Source organism: Hordeum vulgare, chromosome 3H (genome assembly GCF_904849725.1).
Source record: "Hordeum vulgare subsp. vulgare chromosome 3H, MorexV3_pseudomolecules_assembly, whole genome shotgun sequence".
NCBI lineage: Eukaryota > Viridiplantae > Streptophyta > Magnoliopsida > Poales > Poaceae > Hordeum > Hordeum vulgare.
This window is the reverse complement of record NC_058520.1, coordinates 241,642,058-241,662,435: the sequence shown is the minus strand read 5'-3', so window position 1 is coordinate 241,662,435 and position 20,378 is coordinate 241,642,058. Positions and strand designations below refer to the sequence as shown.

The 20,378-nt window shown below is 46.1% G+C and overlaps 1 protein-coding gene and 1 long non-coding RNA gene across 3 annotated transcripts; one reads left to right on the top strand and one right to left on the bottom strand.

Annotated features, from left to right (window-relative positions):
* Nucleotides 1-514: 514 nt before the first annotated feature.
* LOC123443601 (probable anion transporter 1, chloroplastic) lies at nucleotides 515-9,612 on the bottom strand. 2 transcript variants are annotated; one of them, XM_045120059.1, is made up of 10 exons: nucleotides 8,924-9,585; nucleotides 8,734-8,841; nucleotides 8,443-8,598; nucleotides 4,129-4,344; nucleotides 3,835-4,044; nucleotides 3,613-3,750; nucleotides 3,358-3,459; nucleotides 3,203-3,268; nucleotides 1,179-1,263; nucleotides 515-1,094 (listed from the first exon to the last, which is right to left on the bottom strand). In XM_045120059.1, exons 1-10 carry the CDS (start codon nucleotides 9,311-9,313, stop codon nucleotides 997-999), a joined length of 1,569 nt encoding a protein of 522 aa, XP_044975994.1. In that variant the 5' UTR covers nucleotides 9,314-9,585; the 3' UTR covers nucleotides 515-996. The 2 variants fall into 2 exon arrangements, 1 of the variants encoding a protein (XP_044975994.1); XR_006630744.1 differs by lacking the exon at nucleotides 515-1,094 and having other exon boundaries at nucleotides 1,173-1,263; nucleotides 1,366-3,268; nucleotides 8,924-9,612.
* On the top strand, nucleotides 4,156-4,504 carry LOC123443602. The gene is made up of 2 exons (XR_006630745.1): nucleotides 4,156-4,248; nucleotides 4,332-4,504. It is a non-coding gene; the product is annotated as an uncharacterized LOC123443602 (long non-coding RNA).
* Nucleotides 9,613-20,378: the final 10,766 nt, after the last annotated feature.

The window sequence follows — 20,378 nt, the reverse complement described above, 5'->3', positions numbered from 1 at the left end:
TACATTAGACTACGTGTGTAGGTATTTCATGTCCAGAATAAATTATTGGGTATATACGTATCTAAGTACGAGTGTTCAGATTATTTCTAACAAGATTATAGTATAATTGTTTATTAAGGAAATAAGTCAATTATGAGGCAATCAATGACATGCATTTGTTTTGAAAATCCATCTACAATCAGTGACGTGAGTACTAGTGCATGCAAGCAAAAATGGAAAGTGAATTATTTAAAAAGCATTAGTGGTTATTTATACGTAATAAATGCACTAACGAATTAAATCCAAACAAGGTGCCTGGGCACCTAGGTGCCCCAGGTAATTTACCTATATATATATATATATATATATAAATGCATACATTGATTCTACCAATCCCCCTCTCTCTCTCTCCCTTGCAACATATACAAGCACCAATATCAAGTCTAGGACTTGAATCCTGATAGGCTAGTTCGATCACAAAAACTCTAACCATCTGAGCTACGCTTAGATGATGAACCTCAGTTGCACTCCCTCATTTTGACATACATGCTACAAAAGTTGTATATATCAAAGTGAGTGTTAAATGTTCAGTGCCCCCATGTTTATGATCCTGAAATGATCAGGAAACAGAACTAGACTACTATGATTTGTCCCAGAAGTGAGCTATTAAAAAAAGAAAAAGAAAAGAGGCTTACAGATCAAAAACACTATGCATGTATAACGAATATGCACAGGATACCTATAATCACTTGCACACTATACATCCCTGTACAACAGGCCGCTGCGAGTTCCTGTGCTCAATTCATGCTCCGTTTCAAAATTACGATCCTGAATTATGTGCAGCTGTTGCTTGCTGCACATGATAGATCAGGCAGTCTGTTGCTTGCTTGCTTTCTTTCTTTCTTCCCAGGAGTTGGAGCAGTGCATGTAGAATGAGTTGTGTACACCCAGGGACCAGGGCAGTATGTACTAGCAGGGATAAATCGTTAACCGTAAGCAGGCTATACTACACACATATCAATCGATGATTTTCTCGCCGGTCGAAAATATATTCCATATCACTGTTCCAATAAGATAAAGAGTTACAGACAATTTGAAGACATCGTCCCAAGAACCTGCATTTTTGTTTGAAGGATGAGCCATGTCAATTAACATTTTAATATGTTCCGTAATGTAAAGGGTATAGGATTATGGCAGACCGTGCTGCAAGATGTAGCCTGTTGCTGCTGTGCCAAATACACCAGCTAGAACCCCAGCTGTGTTGGAGAGACCAAGTAGTACACCCTGCAAGACAGGAAGTTCATTTTTTTTAACACGGTCCTTTAGGGCTCGATTCATTAAAAGAGGTAAGAGGTAGAATAGAGTTGCCAGGTTATTAACGGATACCTGGGCAAAAACCGTTACAACACACACATAGAAGGGCACCCGACCGACCTGACACCAACAAGACCACGGACACCACCGAGGAGAGGACACCGTCGAGGTAGACCGCAATGTTATCATCATCACCTCTCCCCGAGCAGGCGACTCCAACTTCGCCACTGACAACCCGTCAAGGCCCCTCCGAACGGACGACACACAAGGACCTCGCCAGCCATAGCCATACAATCGACCGGAGACGTCGAGGACAGACAGCTCTGATTTTGCTGATGTGCTTCACTGGAGAAAAGTTGCAAGCCTCGTGCCGACCTGGTCCAGTGCAACCTCCGAAGAGCACCATCCACTGAAGACGCCCTCATGGAGTCGTCGCAGCCGCATGGGCCCCACCACACGCAGCTCCGACTTCTCTGTCACAACGGGGAACAAACATAGGCACATCCATTGGCGAACCGAAACCTTCAACATCAGAAGGACAAGCCGCGACCCAGCTCCACGCACCACCACCATCAACGTCGCCGCACAAGTCGCAACGCCAACCACCCGCATCACCGGTTGGACACAAGCCAACCGCAATGTTGTGAGCGTCCAGCCTATGGAATGCTCGAACGGGAACAAAGAGCTTCAAAGCGACGCCCCCAAGGGGAAAAGCGACAAGGACGATGCCGTCGCCCGACCCGACACCGGACCTTAGGCTTTCACCCAAAGGTCTTGTACCGATGGTGGGAGGTCGAAGATCTCCATGGCAGCGCCTGCAAGGAGGGGAACGACTGCAAGGAGGTGAACGACGCCCACGGGCGCCGCCGCCACCGGCCGGACAACAACCGTGCAGGCTTTCACCTGGAACGTCTTGGACATCACCCTCACACGCAGCAATCCACTGACCCGCTCACCTCCCGTGCGGCAACCGCGTTGTCGCCACACAAGAGCCACCACAAGCCTCGCCAGCAGCCAAGCCGGGCCATCATCTGGCGCCCACCACCACTGCACCACCGCGCTGCAACCAATGAGCACCACCAGAGCCGGGAGGGAGGACTGCCACCCCGTCCCGAACCAACTAGATCCAGCCCACCGCACCCGCATCGCCAGATCCACCACCGGAGCCCCAGGCTGTCGCGAGAAGGCCGGATCTGGCAGTCCCGGATCTGACAACCGCACCGCCGCCGAAGCATCCTCCAGACGCCAGACGAAGGAGCCGCGGGAAGACCGCCTTCGCCCGATGCAGATGCGGGGAGGCCAAGGGAGGCTGCCACACCCCCAGGCCGCCGGCGAAGATCCGTCGGCCGAAGCCCATCCAGCAGCCCAAGGCGCCGCAGCCCCAGGCAACGCAGCAGATGGGGTCGAGCCTCCCCCACCGCGAGCGCCTCCCGTCGAGCGAGAGGGAAGGAAAGCCCCGCCGCCGCCGTCCACCGCGCGGGCTTAGCCCGGCGGCCTCCTCCGGTGACGGCGTGGTGAGGAAGGGGGCGAGAAGGGCGCGGCGGCGGCCTGGCCTCCTCCGGCGACGGCGTGGTTTTTGTTGGGGTGGGGGGGCAGGAAGTTCATCACCTTTTGGTAGCATAAATGCACTACTCTCTCCGTTTCAGTTTATAAGCCCGACACGTGTATCTAGGTCGTTAATTTAACCAACTTAATAAGAGACATATATTACAAAAATATATCATTAGAAACTTTAGATGTTTTATTTTTTAATGATATAATTTGTATTTTAAAGAATATATTTTATATAAGTCAAATTTACACCTAGGTATACGTGCATGTCTTATAAACTGTGATAGAGGGAGTACGACTTTACAGAACATGTAAGATTATAGTCCACTGAAATGTTATGATAAAGTCAGATGATTACAGCGTATCGAGGACCGATATCTTGATGATTGGAGTATAGACCAGACTGAGAAAATGCGTCGGTTCCCTGACATTTGGAAAAAGATTCAGATACAAATAGTGTTGCTCTATACGAAGAAAACATTATCCATAACAAGAGGTCAAATGGACCCTCACCTGGCTACAAGCCATGCATAAGACTGCCAGTGCTGGTGAATCGATATGGCTCAGTTGACTGAGGAAAAAGGCTGGCCCTAAGAATCCAATTGATTGCATGATCTGCAACAGGTGCACGTGCATAGGGTAACAATATTGATGACATCTTTCTTTATTACAAGTTTAAAAACTAGATTCTGGTTATCTTAGACTCTTAGTCCCAGTGAATACATCATTGGGGAATTTTAACTCACAATATGGAAGTGTTTAATTTACCTTGCGAACCGTTGTCACTGATGTTCCTCTACTAACAAGTGTGTCTGCAATCCAACCACCAACATTTGCAGAAATCGCCATCGTTAGCCAGGGAAGGACGCAGAAAAGGCTGGACTCCGTGAGGTTGAATTTCAAAACCTATTTTATATTAAGTTTGTCTTTATAAAGAAAGGGGTTTGCAGTTCATGATGCTCAATTGGGAAACAATGATGTTGATGATACCTGGTTGTAATATGTAGGCATCCATGTGAGCAAGATAAAAGTTCCCCAGTTATGGCAAAAGTGGCAAGCTATAAGTGCCCAAACAGGCGGTTTTGACAGTATTACTCCCCATGGAATTGTTGTAACAGGCTCTCCTGATGTGGTTTGGCTAATGATAAGCTTCTTTTCTTCAGAACTAATCCCCGGATCCTCAAGTGGAGTACTATAAGCCTTTTAAGATAACAGACAGCAAAGTCAGACATGACTGACAACAAAATCAGAGAAGTTGCACAGTAATTCACAACAACGAAGCACCTTGGTCGCCCATGTCGCGAACCAGACAGTCCCGAGAGAGCCGAAGGAATAGAAGACTGATGGCCACCCAAACTTATGTATCAGGAATGGTGAAAATGCGAGTCCTGTCACTGACCCAAGGTACATCCCACTATATACAAGAGCCAGTGATCTGCTCCTCTCTGATACTGGAACCCATTTTGAAAGTATGTTATTCATTGCAGGCATGGCAACCCCCTGTTGCAAGAATTTATATGCTAATGTTATCATATCGATGATGCACCGGTATGTGAAGAACAACAACCACAACTTTATTTGACTTTCTTCTCCTATTAAATATTTTGGCCCTTTCCCCAGCTGGCCCATTCTCTATGTTTAAAGCAACATTTGAACCTAAGCTCTGGTACCCCTATTTTATCACACTAACCTGACAACAAATTTAGACACGACGACAACTAAATCAGAGAAATGCATTTACTCAAAAAAAAAGAGAAATGCATGCAATGATATCACTTCGGGCAGTCCAAACAACACACCAAATGATTAAGGCTGGCCATAGTGACGGTATCTTAGTCGGTATCATGCACTCGGAAATAGCAAACACGCTGACGTGACAGAGAATTAAAGAAGAGAGAGAAGGTTAGAATAACATAGGTAGATACCGTATCAAGTTAAATGTTATGCCACCTTTGAAAGCACAACTGCTCCCTAAGGTGGTTTTGGTAATTAATGACAACATATGTGTCATTGAACTAATGATTCTATCCAAGTATATTTCAGAAAAGTTCAAAGATGCATTGGCTAAAGGATTGTGAGTAGAACCCCTTGATGCAAGGAAAGGAATAGAATTGGTAAGCTTCAAGCTACAAGACTCTACATTTTATATTTGTCAGAAAGCATATTTGAGTCCATAGGAAAGCCAACACTATTAAAAGGGGTGAGGTATCTATGATGAATTGGTTGCTCAAGTGCTTAGAGTTAGCCACCAAAAATACACAGCAATTCTCTCACAATATCTTTGTCGAAAGCCTATACTTCAAAATCGGTGCCACCAAGAATTCCATTTCGACCATACCGATTTTCCATAGTCAGAACCTTTGCCAAACCCTAGAATCTCGGTACCACCAACTTTCACTTCGGTGCCACCAAAAGTCAGTGACCAATTCTCTGGTATCTCTATTTCAAGAATTGGAATTTTCGAGTTTGGAATCGGTACCACCGAGATTTGGAAATTGCCCTAGGTCACCATATCGACACCACCGAGATTCATATATCGGTCTCATCATGAATTCTAAAGTTGCCACATTGGACTTGTGTCGAATATTGTGTACAAGGTAGGTTACAGTTGGACTTGTAGTTGTATTGTGTTTAGATAGGATATGGAGTCGTGTCCAAACAGGACACTTGTATCCTAGGCCTCTCATATATAGCGGGGGTAGACACACGATGTAACCTAAGCCAACATAATAGCACAGGCGCGCGCGCGCGGGGGGGGGGGGGGGGGGCGTGTGCCGGTGCTCGGGCGGCCGACGTGCGGTATTGTGACGGTGTCACGGGAGGAGCGCCCGTAGTCATGCCCCGAGGATGTAGCCATATCGGTGAACCTCGTTAACAAATTTCGGTGTCGTGCTTGTGTGATTGCTTGGTCCTCGGTAGATCGGCGAAGAGCCTCGGTTTATTCTAACAAGTGGTATCAGAGCCCAGGTGCCTGGAATAAATCTCGGTGGACTCACGGATGGTCGGTCATGGTTGGTGGGCTGGAGATGCTGGTATTGGCGGGCCCATGGTGACCGATGTGTGAGGGGGAGATTGTTGGGTTTAGTCCCACATCGGTTGTGGGAGAAGTAACACGACTTATAAGGGTGAGAGTGTCCCCTCCTAAAAGGCTAGTCTTTTGGGGGGAGAGGGCCCAAGGCCTGTCATAAGTCGGTGTTGCTCTCCTTGCTCTCCGGTTGGGCCTATTGACGCATCTGGATCGGAAACGCTGGTGTTAGCGGACCCGGGATTGCGTAACATCGTGCAACTCAGTACCATCGAGGTTCATGTCGCTGTCATCGAGTTGTGCAATAATGTTTTAACGGTTAGATTTTTGGCGATGCCTATATATACCCCTCCACCATCTCTCATTCGTAGAGGAAGCACTCAGAACACACACACTTGTCATATTCATTTTTGTGAAAGAAAGCCACCTACTCATGTGTTGAGATCAAAATATTTCAATCCAATCATTTGAAACTCAATCCAATCATTGAAACTTGATTTCTAGCCTCCACAAGTTGCTTTCCACCCAATCAATTTCTTCGACCCATGCCAAATTTGCGAGAGTGATTGAGTGTTGAGGAGACTATCTTTTGAAACACAAGAGCAAAGAGTTCATCGTACTACCGCATTTATTACCTTTTGAAGGGTGATGCCTCCTAGATTGATTAGGTGTCGCTTGGAAGCCTCATACTTCGTGTTGTGGAGTTGAACCAAGAAGTTTGTAATGGTAAAGAGATCGCCTACTTCGTAAAGATCTACCCCGAGTGAGGCTATTCCATCGTGGACGGCACGTCACTTGGGCAAAGACGACTCTGCTAGAGTTTCTCTAAGCGTCCGAAACCTAGCGCCAGCAGCCTCCCGCTCTTCCCCACTCCCTCCCACTCCCTCCCCCTCCAACCCTAGCCGCCCAACTCCCTCCCCCTCCCTTCCTCACCGCCGCGTGAGGCAGCTGCGTGGGGAACTCCAGATCTGGAGCGGCGGCTCCATGGACGAGGCACGGCAAGCTAGCAGCTGTGCAGGCGGTGGATCTGGCGTCCGAGCCGCGCGGGCGGCGGGATCCAATGGTCGTTGGCGGCCGACGGCGGCTTCTGCGGTGGTCAATGCACGCGATCTGGCGCATCCCCTCCTCCCATGTTCGGCGTGCGGGCTAGCCTGGTCGGGCCGCGCTTCCTTGGGTCGCCGGTTCTGTACAGGAGGCGCTGCTGGTGACGGGGATCTAGTTCGGGCGAAATCCCTGGCCGGCCATGGCCGGCCGCGTCAACGGCGACGCCTGAGGGCGTCGTTTCCCTCCTTGGAGGCGTCGGTATGGACTGATCCCCTCACTTCCCCTTGCCCTAGGTCTCCCGAGCGAAAGCCCTAACTTTGTTGGGCGGCGACGGCGCTCACGGTGTCGTTCCCTTCTTGAAGGCGCCGCTTTGGGAACGTTGGGGCTGGGTGGTGCTTGTGGGTGGTGGGCGACAGCGGTGGTGCGGCCCTATCCTAACATGGATCTACGTCCGCTGCTTGGAGATGGACTCGCGTAGGTGGAGGTCGTCATTTGGCGTCATGGTGGCGTCGATGGCGGAGGCACCTGCCAAGGCTGGTACCTCAATCTGCTCTGAAGATGAACCAGTGGAAGATGGTGGCGGCGACACGTGTGAGTGCGTCAGACCGGTTTGTGCCACTGACCCGGTATGTGGCTCGGTCGGGGCCTCCGGCTTTAGATGTTAGGCTTAGGTGAGAGGTCTGGGTATTTGGCTCAGCTTGCACCCCTTCATCATATGGATAGGAGTAGCGGCAAATGTTGCCAAGATGGCGGATTCAGACATATTGTTGTACTACTTTGTAAGGTACTCGGAAATAATCAATAAAATGGTCGCATGCATCTCCCAGATGCAGAGACCGGGGGTCATCCTCCTTTTCTAAAAAAAATCCATCATGGACATAAGCCATGATGGAATAGACAAAGTTGCTTCTCTATGGACCCTCCATGGGTTGAGCCCTTCGTGGACTCGCGCGACCGTTATCCTCCGTGGGTTGAATTCTCCACTAACGTGGACATACGATAGCATCACCTATCGGAACCACGCCAAAAATCATCGTGTCAACCTTTGCGTTTGATTTCCCTATCCCTACCCTCTACTTACATTTGCATGTCATTACTTTCTGCTACTATACTCTTAAATATGCATGTGTAAGTTGTGCTTGACTAGTTACAATTGCTAAAACTGGCCCACAACTAAAATTAGAAAAAGACTAAGTTTTTATTTAGTCAAGAAATCTAATCACCTCTCCTCTAGACATACTTTGGATCCTACAACTTTGTGTCATGCATGACAATAAACAAGATTATATATGATATTACACTATGATACTATGCACTAGTATCATATGCATGATCTTAGTATATGATACTCCCCACTATGAGTAGCCTAGACCCGTGCAAATTATCAAAGGCAAACTGGATGATACATAATGCACCAAATGTTCAACTTGACCATGAAATTAGGAACCGGATTCTATGACTCGCTGAAGCAAAGTCACAGTGCTACAGTGACGTGGCTTTGTACTGTAAGGATGATTATCAAGGCTTACCTCGCCAATTCCCATAAAAGCACGCACAATAAGGAGAAATGGCAAGCCTAGCTTTGCAGCCACAGGCGTAAGAGCTGTGGCGACGGACCACCAAATCACGCCGAAACCAAGAACAGTCTTCCCCCCAACTTTGTCTGCCCATATCCCTCCTGCTATCTGCAATGACAATGGTGTTAGATACACTCAAGGGGAGGGAGTAAATGGCCGATCTTCCATGAATAATACTGTAGATACAAACTGTGTGCATGTGCAATATTATTCAATGGTTGCTCCCCAGTCTGAACCACTGACCTGAGTTAGGAGGTAGCCCCAAAAGAAGGACGACTGGATGAGGCCGACGGTTTGCGGGTTCCAGCCGTACTCCACGGACATGGGCATGATGGCAATGCTCATGTTTACCTGCAAATTAATGTCAACCATTGCTGGAGGTTCAGTAGCTATGGATATCGATGGTGAGGAATGAGGGGGGATGCGCACGTACACGGTCCATGTTGCAGAGGAGGAAGGCGGAGAAGCAGAGGAAGACTATGGCCCAGCGCTTCGGGAACTGGCCCTGCTCCTCCTCCCCCGGCTCGGCGTCCTCCAGCAGCAGCTTCCTTACCGAGTCCAGCAGCTCCACGCCGCCGTCCTCCCCCTGTTGCGCATCCGCGTGCAGCGGCTTATCCCCGTCCCGGCGCGACGACGGGGTGTCCGGCTGGACGTCTGCCCCGCGGAGCGCTCGCCTCCGGACTCTAACGCCAAATCCGTTGTTGGCGTGGAGCCCTGGCCCGGTTCTCTGGGACGGCGAGCCGCCGTCGACGAAGCAGCGGTGCGGCGGCGGGCCACCGCTCCGGTACTGGGCGGAGAGGGAGAGCGGGAACAGGCGGAGCATGGCGCCTGTCCTCGCCTTACCCTGTGCACTTACGTGGCTTTTTTGCTTGCGTGCTCGATCGGCTCGGCGCAGATGCTAGCAAGATTTTTGACTCCCCGGCCTCCTCTGGAGAGGTGGATTCGACTATGGGTGCGAGGGAAGCGTCGAAGTGGCCATCGTGCGCGCCTGGGGCAGACGAATGGCTCTCCTTGGTCGACCACCCCGACGGGACGATTGTGTCTGGCTATAGGCTATCTGCGCAGCGCAGCTCGCCATCTGGACGCGAAACGCGGCATGCCATGCATGTACCATCTCATGTGCGTTGCATTTCCTCTCGGGAAACAACCTGGAGTCAGGACTTTTTTTTTTTGGAACTTAAAGATTTATTCAACCAGGAGCATTTTACAGAAAGAAGTAACACGCTGGATACAGTGAGAATTTCTCTGATTGGACAAAATCCTCTATCTGAACTTAAACAACGAAACATTAAAGGTCTATTCTGCCTTTTCAAAGCTAGTCTTGCAAGATGACGAGCCTTGAGATTGATTCCTCTATTAATGTGAGAAACCATGCTCCTCTGAAAAGAATGATTGTTTTGTATCTGGGCTATTAAAGGTCCCTTTCCCAGTGTCCTAGAGCAGAGAAAATGTTTATCGCTTTTGTTGCCGAAACAAGCACTCAACAATTTGTGAGAAAATGAGGATCCTGAATGTTGAGTATCTCCGCTAGCCTAGTCCCAAGCAAGAGACCAAAAATCTCTGCCTGAAGAGGAGAAAAAGTCAGACGGGACATTGCCAAGATGTGAAGATGTTGGATGTGTTGATTGTTCTGAAATTGGATGAATATTTCAATTCACGCATAATTAGTAGCGTGATCTGGTTGTATTCAACATGCAACATCACAAAAGATAAGAGTAGCGTGATCTGCTTGGATCGCCTACAAGGAAGGTGTTGACACCATGTGCTTATTAGAGGCAAGATAGGATGATCAATGAACATTTACCTACTACATCAATCCAATGCTATCTCGGTAACAAGTATCTACTTCATGCATGCATTTCTTGTATTCAACCTTTTCTAGGTTGCACCATGGCATAAATTTCTTGAATCGTTCATGTGGTACTTGTTTCCTTTCTCAAAGCATCCCAACGATGATGTCGTATTGCTAGTTGTGATGTCTTTGATCTTCGTGAGTTGGAAGTTCATTTTTGTATAACAAAAAAATATTAGACCATGTGTTATGCTTTCAAGCAAAGATCTTATTGGTATGTTTATGACTTCCTTCTGGATATCTTGTTCGTTCCTTCTTATAACAACTTTGTGTGTACATCCTTCTTTGTGGATATATATCATCATGATTCTCTTCTACCTATAATCTTTTACACATGAGAGAAGTTACATCTCTAATTGATATCCTCTTTTCTTTCACGTCCACCTTTGAATTTTCTTTTTCAGTTTCTGGTGGTTTCGTGAAAGTATTTGTCTTGAGTGCAGATCTTATATCCTTGCATCTTGATGCACTCGTTGGTGGTGAAGATTATTTTTCCTCATGTTTGTCTTGACGAGGGTTTTGCCATTTCGATTGGTATCCCTCCTCTTGACAAGGTTATTATTGCCTATCTTCACCATGGGTTGTCAAAGCATTGGTTCTTAATTTGTTTATTAGTAAGCTTGTTAACCCATTTGCTAGTAGTGTGTGTGGGAAGGATATGTCTTGCACTTTGTTTCTCATTTCATCAAGACTATGTTGATGAGTAATGCTCAACCATATCTTAGTCTTCTCCAGTTCTTTGCCATGACTCACACACATCATTTTGGTTGGGCCTATTCTTAAGTTGCCTCTTTTACACGTTGCTCAACCATTTGTTTTGTGCAAGTGATATGCTTATTGTCTTATCTACTTGCTTGCGCTTGTTGTGTGTTTTTATTAACTTTGGGGGAGCAATGATCCTATTTTGTGTGCTTGTATCAAATAAAAAAAATCTTATTAGTGCAAAAATCATGGGGAGCTTCTCTAGTTTTGATAAAACACTACTTTGCCCATATCATAATATCTTTTATTCATGCGGTTCGAAGGACCATGTGATTGCTTGTTCCTTTTGGTATCTTTTGATTGCTTGCTTCTCTCATTTCTATGTCTTTGTGACATATGATCCTTTTTGCAATCTTTGGGTCCTCGATATAGTTTGTTTTTCTCCAACTACTTATCATTGTATATGTGCATTTCTTTGCACTCTTTTGTTGAGAAGTACACACTTTTTGGAGGACCATCTATTATATTGACTTTTTAAACTTTTCGTCCATTTTGGCAATCGATGCCAATGGGGGAGAAATTTACAGAGTTTAGTTTGGAGATGTTTAGAAAGTTTTGCTTTTATTGATTATGCATTTTCATCTCAAACACATGCACTCTTGCTTTGTATGTGTGTGCTTGGTTATGCTTATTTCCTTATATAAACTCTCTTGAAAGTGATTGTCATCAACTACCAAAATGGGGGAATTGTTGGAGCATATTTCTCCTGATGTGGTTTTGATAATTGATGACAATCCATATGTACTAATGGTTGCCTTATGTTATATTCGAAAAAAAAATTCCATAGGCACTTCTTGAAGTCCATCTGTTGGTTTCAAGGAGTTTATATGATGACCAAGGTGGTATTCAAGGTATTATCCAAAGAATGGTCATAAAGCCACAAGGTTGATCAAGACTAAGACAAAGAGTAAATCAAGTTGATCAACACAGAAAGCGTACAAGATGTACCGAGAGGGATCAAGTTATCCCATGGTATGGTAAGCATTGTCCATTACAATTTTGTGTACTAACCCATGGTCTTCGTGAGAGTTCTATGTGGGGTTAGGTGTGTTTTCATGGGCTTGCGTCAAAGAGGAAGATCCCATTCAACCAATGAAGGATGACATCAAGTGGTGATCGTCATCAATATTGCGGTGTGCAAGTTCAAGTGGATCATCACGAAGACATCATGCTTGAAGCTTGTCGTCCATTGTGGTGGCAGTGGACTTGTGAAGATGTGCTCAAGAGTGGCTCACCCATAGTGAGTATGGGGGAGCAATCAACCAGTCTTCATCAAGCCAACACACTCAAGAAAGATGGTACATCTTGAGGAAGTCAAGATCATCATAATCTAGCTCAAGTGGACTATGTGCAAGGTATAGGTTTACCCTTGATAGGTTTTTCTATTTTAGGATAGATTGCCATATTGTCAAGGGGGGCTCTCAAGTGAGTAGTTTGATGGTATCATTTGTTGAGAGCTCATCGAAAACGGAGTTCATGTGCATCTTCTATGATGTTTTCGATGTTGGAGCTTTTGTCGGTTCTTCATCCATAGAGGTTTCACATCTCTATATCATTGGCATTTTTCTACTACCTCTTATTTCTATAACCATTCTTTGTTTGAATTGTACTTGTCGTTTGCTGTCCAACAAGCTTGAGTTTGCTCAATTCGAAGCTCATACGTGAAAGTTATGATTGTTTTTGTCTTACCTGTTTTACACTCAGAGGTTGTATCAGTTCTAAGAGAGGTTGTACTTGTTGACAGGTGCAACCAGTGTTTGGAGTGGTTGTATCGCTTGAGAATTTGTTCGGAGGTTGTATCTGCCATCTACCGCTCTACCATCAAACTAGTTTTTGTTTTGGTCCGGTGGTTGGGCGGTTGTACCGCTATATTACATAGTCCGGTTGTACCGTCCCTCTCTATTTCTTCACATAATGGGCAGATTTGTGGGGACCTATTTAAGGGGATCTTCTTCTCCCATGGTTCCCCATCTTTCCAGCTCGTCTTTCCCCCCCATTGTTGACCTTCTTAGAGCTTGCTAACTCTCAATCCCTCCAACGATTCTTGCTAGTTCTTCAGGGAAAAGAGAGAGGAGATCTAGATCCACATTTCCCCCAATCACTTTCTCCTCTATGTAAGGCAAACCCCTTGGATCTTGATTTTGGAGTTCTTTGTGAGCTCCTTGCTCTTCCTCTTTTATTTCTCCATAGCTTTTGTTGTTGTGGAGGGATTTGAGTCTAAGGGACTTGACCACTTCGTTTGTTATTGCCATAGCATTAGTTGCATCAGTTTGAGTTCTCCACGGTGATACGTGGAAGGGAAAAGTTTGAGAAGCTTATTACCCTTGGGTACTTGATACCCTAGAATTTTTTATTCCTGGATGCTTTGGCGTCCTAGAAGCTTGGTGGTGCCTTAGAGCTCAATCATTGTGGTGTAAAGCTCCGGTCAAGCGTCAGGGTCTTCAATTAGGTTGTGGAGATTGCCCCGGGCATTTGAGGTCATCTCGGAGCCACGGTCCATTGTGGTGAAGCTTCGTGGTGTTGTTGGGAGCCTCCAATTAAGTTGTAGAGATTTCCCCAACCTTGTTTTTACGGGTTCGGTGACCACCCTCAAGGGTCCTTTAGTGGAATCACGTCATCTTGCATTGTGCGAGGGCATGAGGAGATTATGGTGGCCTTAGTGGCATCTTGGGGAGCATTGTTGAAAGGATCGATATGGTTGACTAGAGGGGGGTGAATAGGCAACTACCAATTTTTAGCTTGTCTTAACAAATTAGGGTTAGCAACAAAAGGTTCTCTATATGAACAGCTAGGTGAGCAACCTATATGATGCTAACAACAAGGACAACAAGTGCAAGCAAGGAATACACCACAACAATACTAAGTACAAAGTAAAGGTAAGAGATAACCGGAAGTGGAGCCGGTGGAGACGAGGATGTGTTACCGAAGTTCCTTCCCTTTGACAGGAAGTACGTCTCCGTTGGAGCGGTGTGGAGGCACAATGCTCCCCAATAAACCACTAGGGCCACCGTATTCTCCTCACGCCCTCACACGATGCAAGATGCCGTGATTCCACTATTGGTGCCCTTGAAGGCGGCGACCGGACCTTTACAAACAAGGTTGGGGCTATCTCCACACAAAGCTTGGAGGCTCCCAACAAGACCATGAAGCTTCACCACAATGGAATGTGGCTCCGAGGTGACCTCAACCATCTAGGATTCTCAAACACCCAAGAGTAACAAGATTCACAAGGGATTAGTGGGGGAATCAAATATCTCTTGGTGGAAGTGTAGATCAAGGCCTTTTGAAGCAATTCCTAGGAAATCAACAAGTTTGATTGGCTAGGGAGAGAGATTGAGCAAGAATGAGCTTTGGAGCAACAATGGAGCTTGGGGACGTAAGAGGTAGTCTTCTCAGGGAAGAAGACACCTTTACATAGTGGGGGGAACAATCCAACCGTTACCCCACCACTTACTGCACTAGCCAAGCGGTACTACCGCTGCTAGGAGCGGTACTACCGCACGACAGCTCACCAACCACGGTAGTAAGAAAATACTACCGTGCCTACTACTGTAGAGGAAAAAGGATGTGCAAAAAGTCTGACGGAGCGGTAGTAAAAAACTACTACCGCCCAGAGAGCGGTAGTAAAAACTACTACCGCCCTGAGGGCAGTATTACCGTTGTGCCAGCGGTACTACCGCTGACCCTTTTGCACATACATGGAAAACATGGTAGGAGCTCCATTTGAAGCAAGGGAAATGTGGTGCAATAGAAATGTGTACGTGTTGATTCCACACAAACCTTTCCGAAGTGGACCCCCTCTTAATAGTACGACGTTCCTACGACTTAAATCCACCAAAGATAAACGTAGAAACAACCGTCTTTGAAAGAATCCAAGGGGCATCGAATCATCTTGTTCCTAGTCATGAATTATCTGAAATGCTCAATGCACACGATTACTCCGCACAGGCATTGTCATCGATCACCAAAACCACTTAGGGAGAAATATGCCCTAACAATCTCCCCTTTTTTGGTGGATTGATGACAATACATGATTTGCACTAAAGGATATAGAAATAGCATATGCAAACCCAAAATATACAAACTAGAGAAAGGCTCCCCCTGGATGTTTGCATACTTTAGAAAAAGGATATGGACTGCCCAGCACACAACCAAAGAAAAGCACCCCCCTAGATTTTATAGACGAGGCAATACTTGCAACAAACTGAATAAACACTAAGCATGGAAGCAAGGCATAGCATGTGAGCATGAAGATAAGGGCACATAATAATTAGACTCACAAGCTTCTAATAACCTGGATAATAAAGAGATAATAAAGATAGAGGAGAGATAGCATATGTCTCACACAATATGATAAAGTACGACGTCTCCTCGTCTCACACACAAAGCAAAGACAACCAAAGTAGCAACGGAGGTTCAACAAATAAAGCAACATAGAAAACGAGGAAACTCGCAAATCCTACTCTCTCTCCCCCTTTGGCATCGGACACCAAAAAGGTAGAGTGGACACCTACGGCACATGTGGTAGCTCGAGCTGGAGAGGTCTCAGCCATCTGACTCCTCAGCATACTCCTCATCAGTCTCATCTTCTGTCTCCTCATCAGACTCCTTGTCAGACTCAGCCCACTGAAGATTGTTCTTTTTCATCCTAGCAGCCTCAGGAGTGATGTCTTGCTCAGACCCACTCGAGATGTGCATGTCGAGCTTCCTCATAATCAGCTTGTCACGCTGACGGCTCTCCTTCTGAGTAACATGAGACATGTACTGCCCCTTCTTCTGCATGCAGAACAAGGTCTTCATCCGGTTAGTGAGCTTCTTGGACCAAGATGGCTCAACATAGGAAGGCACATGCGACTCTGGAACGGCCTCATCCTCAGTCGCAGTCTCATCCTCATCAAAATCCACAGTGGCAGCAGCAGGTGTAGTGGTGGTGTTGAACCATTTGTTCTTCTGTCATAGTTTAATAGACTCATGGCGAATCCACCCCGGAACATGTAACTAAATAGATGGGAAGGCGTGCGCCCACTTCTTCTTGATCATGTAAAACAAATAAGGGTTGTAGATTGGGACCTTACGATGGAAGGCTGCCGAGTGAAGCTCGCTCCACATGACGTGAGATACATCAAGTGATCCAGAGGAACGAGTCCCCTTTCTGATACATCATAAGCATACCCACCAGGTATGAATGCACCTGGTCCTTGTTGCCAACGCGTGGAAAAAGAGTATTGCGAAAGATATGGTGCATGACATCAAGGAATAGGTTCATCACGTGGGAGATCTTACCATATGGGGATTCCTTCTTAATAAGGAATGGCAACAAGTTCTCCTTAGCTATAGCAGAAGGCTTAGAGTGTGGGAGAAAACCAACTGAGTTCTCAAGCCCCTCATCACGGACGTTCAACAAATCCATAAACTCCTTCCACGTAGCAGACAACCTCTCCCTATCGGTCATCCAAGACATAGTGCGCTCGTAATCAGAGTGAAAGTGGACAATAACAAAGAACCGCGCCACTATCTCGGGATCAAAGTCATAATGAAACGTGATGAACTCCTCAATCTGAAGCTGTTCCACCATGGCCAGAGCTTCACCAAAGTATGCAGGGTCCTTCTTCAGATGGTCCATGTCAATCCACTGAACATGTACATATATATTATTCTTCGTCTTGATCACATCTTCATAAATAAGAGACTGCTGCTTAGACCAGAACATTTCACCTCCGGGGAATTGAACCCTAGCGCTATCATAGGGGTTAACCTTTTGGCGAAGTTGAAACGATGCAAGTGGCATAGCATCCCAGTCGACAGTATTTGTCTTGTCCTTGTGAGCGGGCTGCTTGAAATTGCGCTTCGGAGCCTTTGATCCCTCGGGTGTATCTGAAGAACGAGGTCGCTTGGAACTGGCATCCCGAGGTGGGTTAGAGCGCCTAGAGCCACCACCTATGACACGCAACACGAGCATAAGAAAACGACAAAGAAAAGGTCAAGGCAAAGATCAAAGCAAATTAGAAAAAACCCAGATAAAGGAGAACTGGAAGGACATAACATGTGTACTCAGGGAATAGTGGTAGTACCGCTGTTCAAGTGGTAGTAAAAATTTACTACCGCTCTGATAGCGGTAGTACCTCCGTGACAGCGGTAGTACCGCTGCTCCAGCGGTAGTAAAAAATTACTTCCGCTGTGACAGTGGTAGTACCGCTCCACAAGGAGTGGTAGTACCGCACGGGCGAAGAAGTGCCAGATCTGACAAGGCAAATTACAGATCCGGTACTACCGGAGACCCAAACCCACATGTTGCAACCTACACAAACAAAAAATCTACCAACAAGTACTCCCCAACCCTCCTAGCATGATGAGATGGTGCCATGAAATGATGAACGAACATACATGCTCCTAACCCTAGATTGAACAAAAACGAGGCAAAGAGAAGGGAATGAGGGGAAATACCGAGGTCCATGGCATGAGGGAGAGGAGGGAGACGATCCCACCAAACGGAATCGAAGGAGAATGTCCGGGGAAGGAGATCCGATGAGTCCCTCCGGCAACGTTTCTTGAGAAAGGAGAGAGAAAAAAGAGAGCCACGAGCCCACGAGATGAATGGGTATGGGGGAGAAAGAACTGCCCCTGCCCTAAAATAAACCCCCATGGACCTGGCGGCGCGATAGTACCGCACTCATCGCGGTAGTACCGCTTGGCGAGCGGTAGTAAAATTTTACTACCGCTAGCTGAGCGGTAGTACCGCTCATCCAGCGACAGTAAAAGTTTACTGTCGTTCCTCGAGCGGTAGTACCATGCCCCTTTTGACAAAAACACATTGAAACTTTGTCAGAGGAAGAGAAAAAAGCATAGGAAAACCCAAGGGAAGATAAAAATAGACACGCACGCAACTTGAACATAGAATCGAATCTTCTGAGGAAGAGAGGGCGGTGGCCGGAGCCACCAATGTTTGAGACAAATGGTATGACACCACGAAGAATTATCCTTGGGTTCATGGCCACAGCTCGTCTCTGAAGCACAAGTGCCATCAACAACGGCTAATGTGAAAGATGTGATCAATGTATGCATAATGGGGGGAGGGAAAGTTCATTGAGAGAACAACACTCCCCCTATGTCCATGCCTACACCTAGAGAAAAATATAATGATGAGTGAGGTGTGGTGTGCCTAGTTTCAATCCATATTACTTGAATCAATGATATTTAGCTCATGCCTTAACTCGCGAAACCTTGCTTCATCTAGAGATTTAGTGAAAATATCTGCAAGTTGCTCATGAGTGTTGATGAAGAGGACCTCAATATCTCCTTGCTTGATATGATCTCGAATGAAATGATGACGAATATCAATATGCTTGGTCTTTCTATGTTGCACCGGATTGAGAGATATCTTGATGGAACTTTCATTGTCACATAGAAGAGGCACTTTGTCACAAGTGACACCGTAATCCTTTACAGTTTGCCTCATCCATAATAATTGAGCACGACAACTTGCGGCATCTACATACTCAGCCTCGGTGGAAGAAAGTGACACACAATTTTGTTTCTTCGAAGACCAACTTACCAAAGAGCGACCAAGGAATGGGCATCCTCCAGAAGTTGACTTCATTCCGACACAGTCTTGAGCCCAATCCGAGTCAGAGTAACCTACTAAACTAAAGCTTGCTCCTTTGGGGGTACCATAAGCCAAGGTTTGGGGTATGAGCCAAATATTGAAAGATTCGTTTGACTGCCGCATAGTGGCTTTCCTTTGGTGCGGATTGAAAACGTGCACAAATTCCCACACCTAGCATGATATCTGGTCTAGATGCACAAAGCTAAAATAAGGATCCAATCATGGAGCGATATACCTTTTGATCCACTGCTTTACCATTGGGATCATTGTCAAGCTTGCATTTGGTTGGCATGGGAAATTTGACTGGCTTGACGTCCTCGAGCTCGAACCTCTTGAGCATGTCTCGAGTGTACTTGGCTTGTATGATTAATGTTCCTTCTCTTCCTTGTTTGATTTCAAACCCGAGAAAGAACTTCAACTCTCCTATCATAGACATCTCAAACTTCTCAGTCATTAGTGCAGCAAACTCTTCACTAAAAGATTCGTTAGGAGAACCAAAAATAATATCATCAACATATAGTTGGCATATGAACAAATGCCCTTGGACCTTTTTGGTAAAAAGGGTGGAATCAATTTTCCCAATTTCAAACCCACGATCTTGCAACAACTCGGTAAGGTACTCATACCATGCACGTGGGGCTTGTTTAAGGCTGTAGAGCGCCTTCTTGAGTTTGTATACATGAGAGGGGAGCTTGGGATCCTCGAATCCCAGGGGTTGTTTGACATATACCAACTCATTTAAGGAACCATTAAGAAAAACACTCTTCACATCCATTTTTTGCAATTTAAAATCATGATGAGAAGCAAATGCAGGCAACATGCAAATAGATTGAAGACGAGCAACAGGGGCAAATGTTTCATCGTAGTCGATACCCTCGACTTGGGAGTAGCCGTGAGCCACCAGTCTTGCCTTGTTTCGAATGACAACACCATCTGCATCCTGCTTGTTCTTAAAGATCCATTTGGTTCCAATGACATTATGTTCCTCTGTTGGACTTGGCACTAATTCCCAAACTTGATTGCGCTCGAAGTTGTTAAGTTCATCATGCATGACTTAAAGCCAATCCTCATGATCGAGCGCATCATGTACCTTTTGGGGTTCAACACACGAAACAAACCCGCGATGCAAAAAAAAGTTTGTTAATTGTTGACGAGTGGTTACCCCCTTATTGAAGCTTCCAAGCACATTCTTGAAGATATGTTGTCGAACCCGGAGCCTGTTAGCTATCTTGGTAGCATGACGCTTCAAGACTTCCTGACTTGATAATTTAGGAGTGTCTTCTTGAACATCTTGAGCACCGTCTTGAGCTTGCTCACTAGTTTTACCTTAATCTTGTGGTTGCACTTGATCTTGAGCAAACTCAGAGCCTTGAGCATGATCTTGGACATCATTTGGTGCAACACCATCTTCATGAGGTTGATCTTGTCCTTGATCTTATTCATCGGGTTGAGGGCCTTCACTTTGTTCTTCGGAAGCGTGTGGGTCTAGCGAGGGTGATGGCTCCACTTGATTAGAGAATTGTCCTTATCCTTCAGCCACAAGGGGTTCCTCAATGGGGAGTATTTGACCAATCCTCATTCTTCTTATGGCTTGAGGAGGAATTTCATCACCTACATCACAAAGACCACTTTGTTCCACTTGGGAGCCATTATTTTCATCAAACTCTACAT

Excerpts from the sequence above, each read along its gene's own strand:
- LOC123443601 (XM_045120059.1), bottom strand. The coding sequence starts at position 9,313 with ATGCTCCGCCTGTTCCCGCTCTCCCTCTCCGCCCAGTACCGGAGCGGT. Across the intron at positions 4,045-4,128 it reads TCGCGACATGGGCGACCAAG|GCTTATAGTACTCCACTTGA; the intron begins GTGCTTCGTTGT and ends TTATCTTAAAAG. Across the intron at positions 1,264-3,202 it reads ATATCGGTCCTCGATACGCT|GGTGTACTACTTGGTCTCTC; the intron begins GTAATCATCTGA and ends CCTGTCTTGCAG.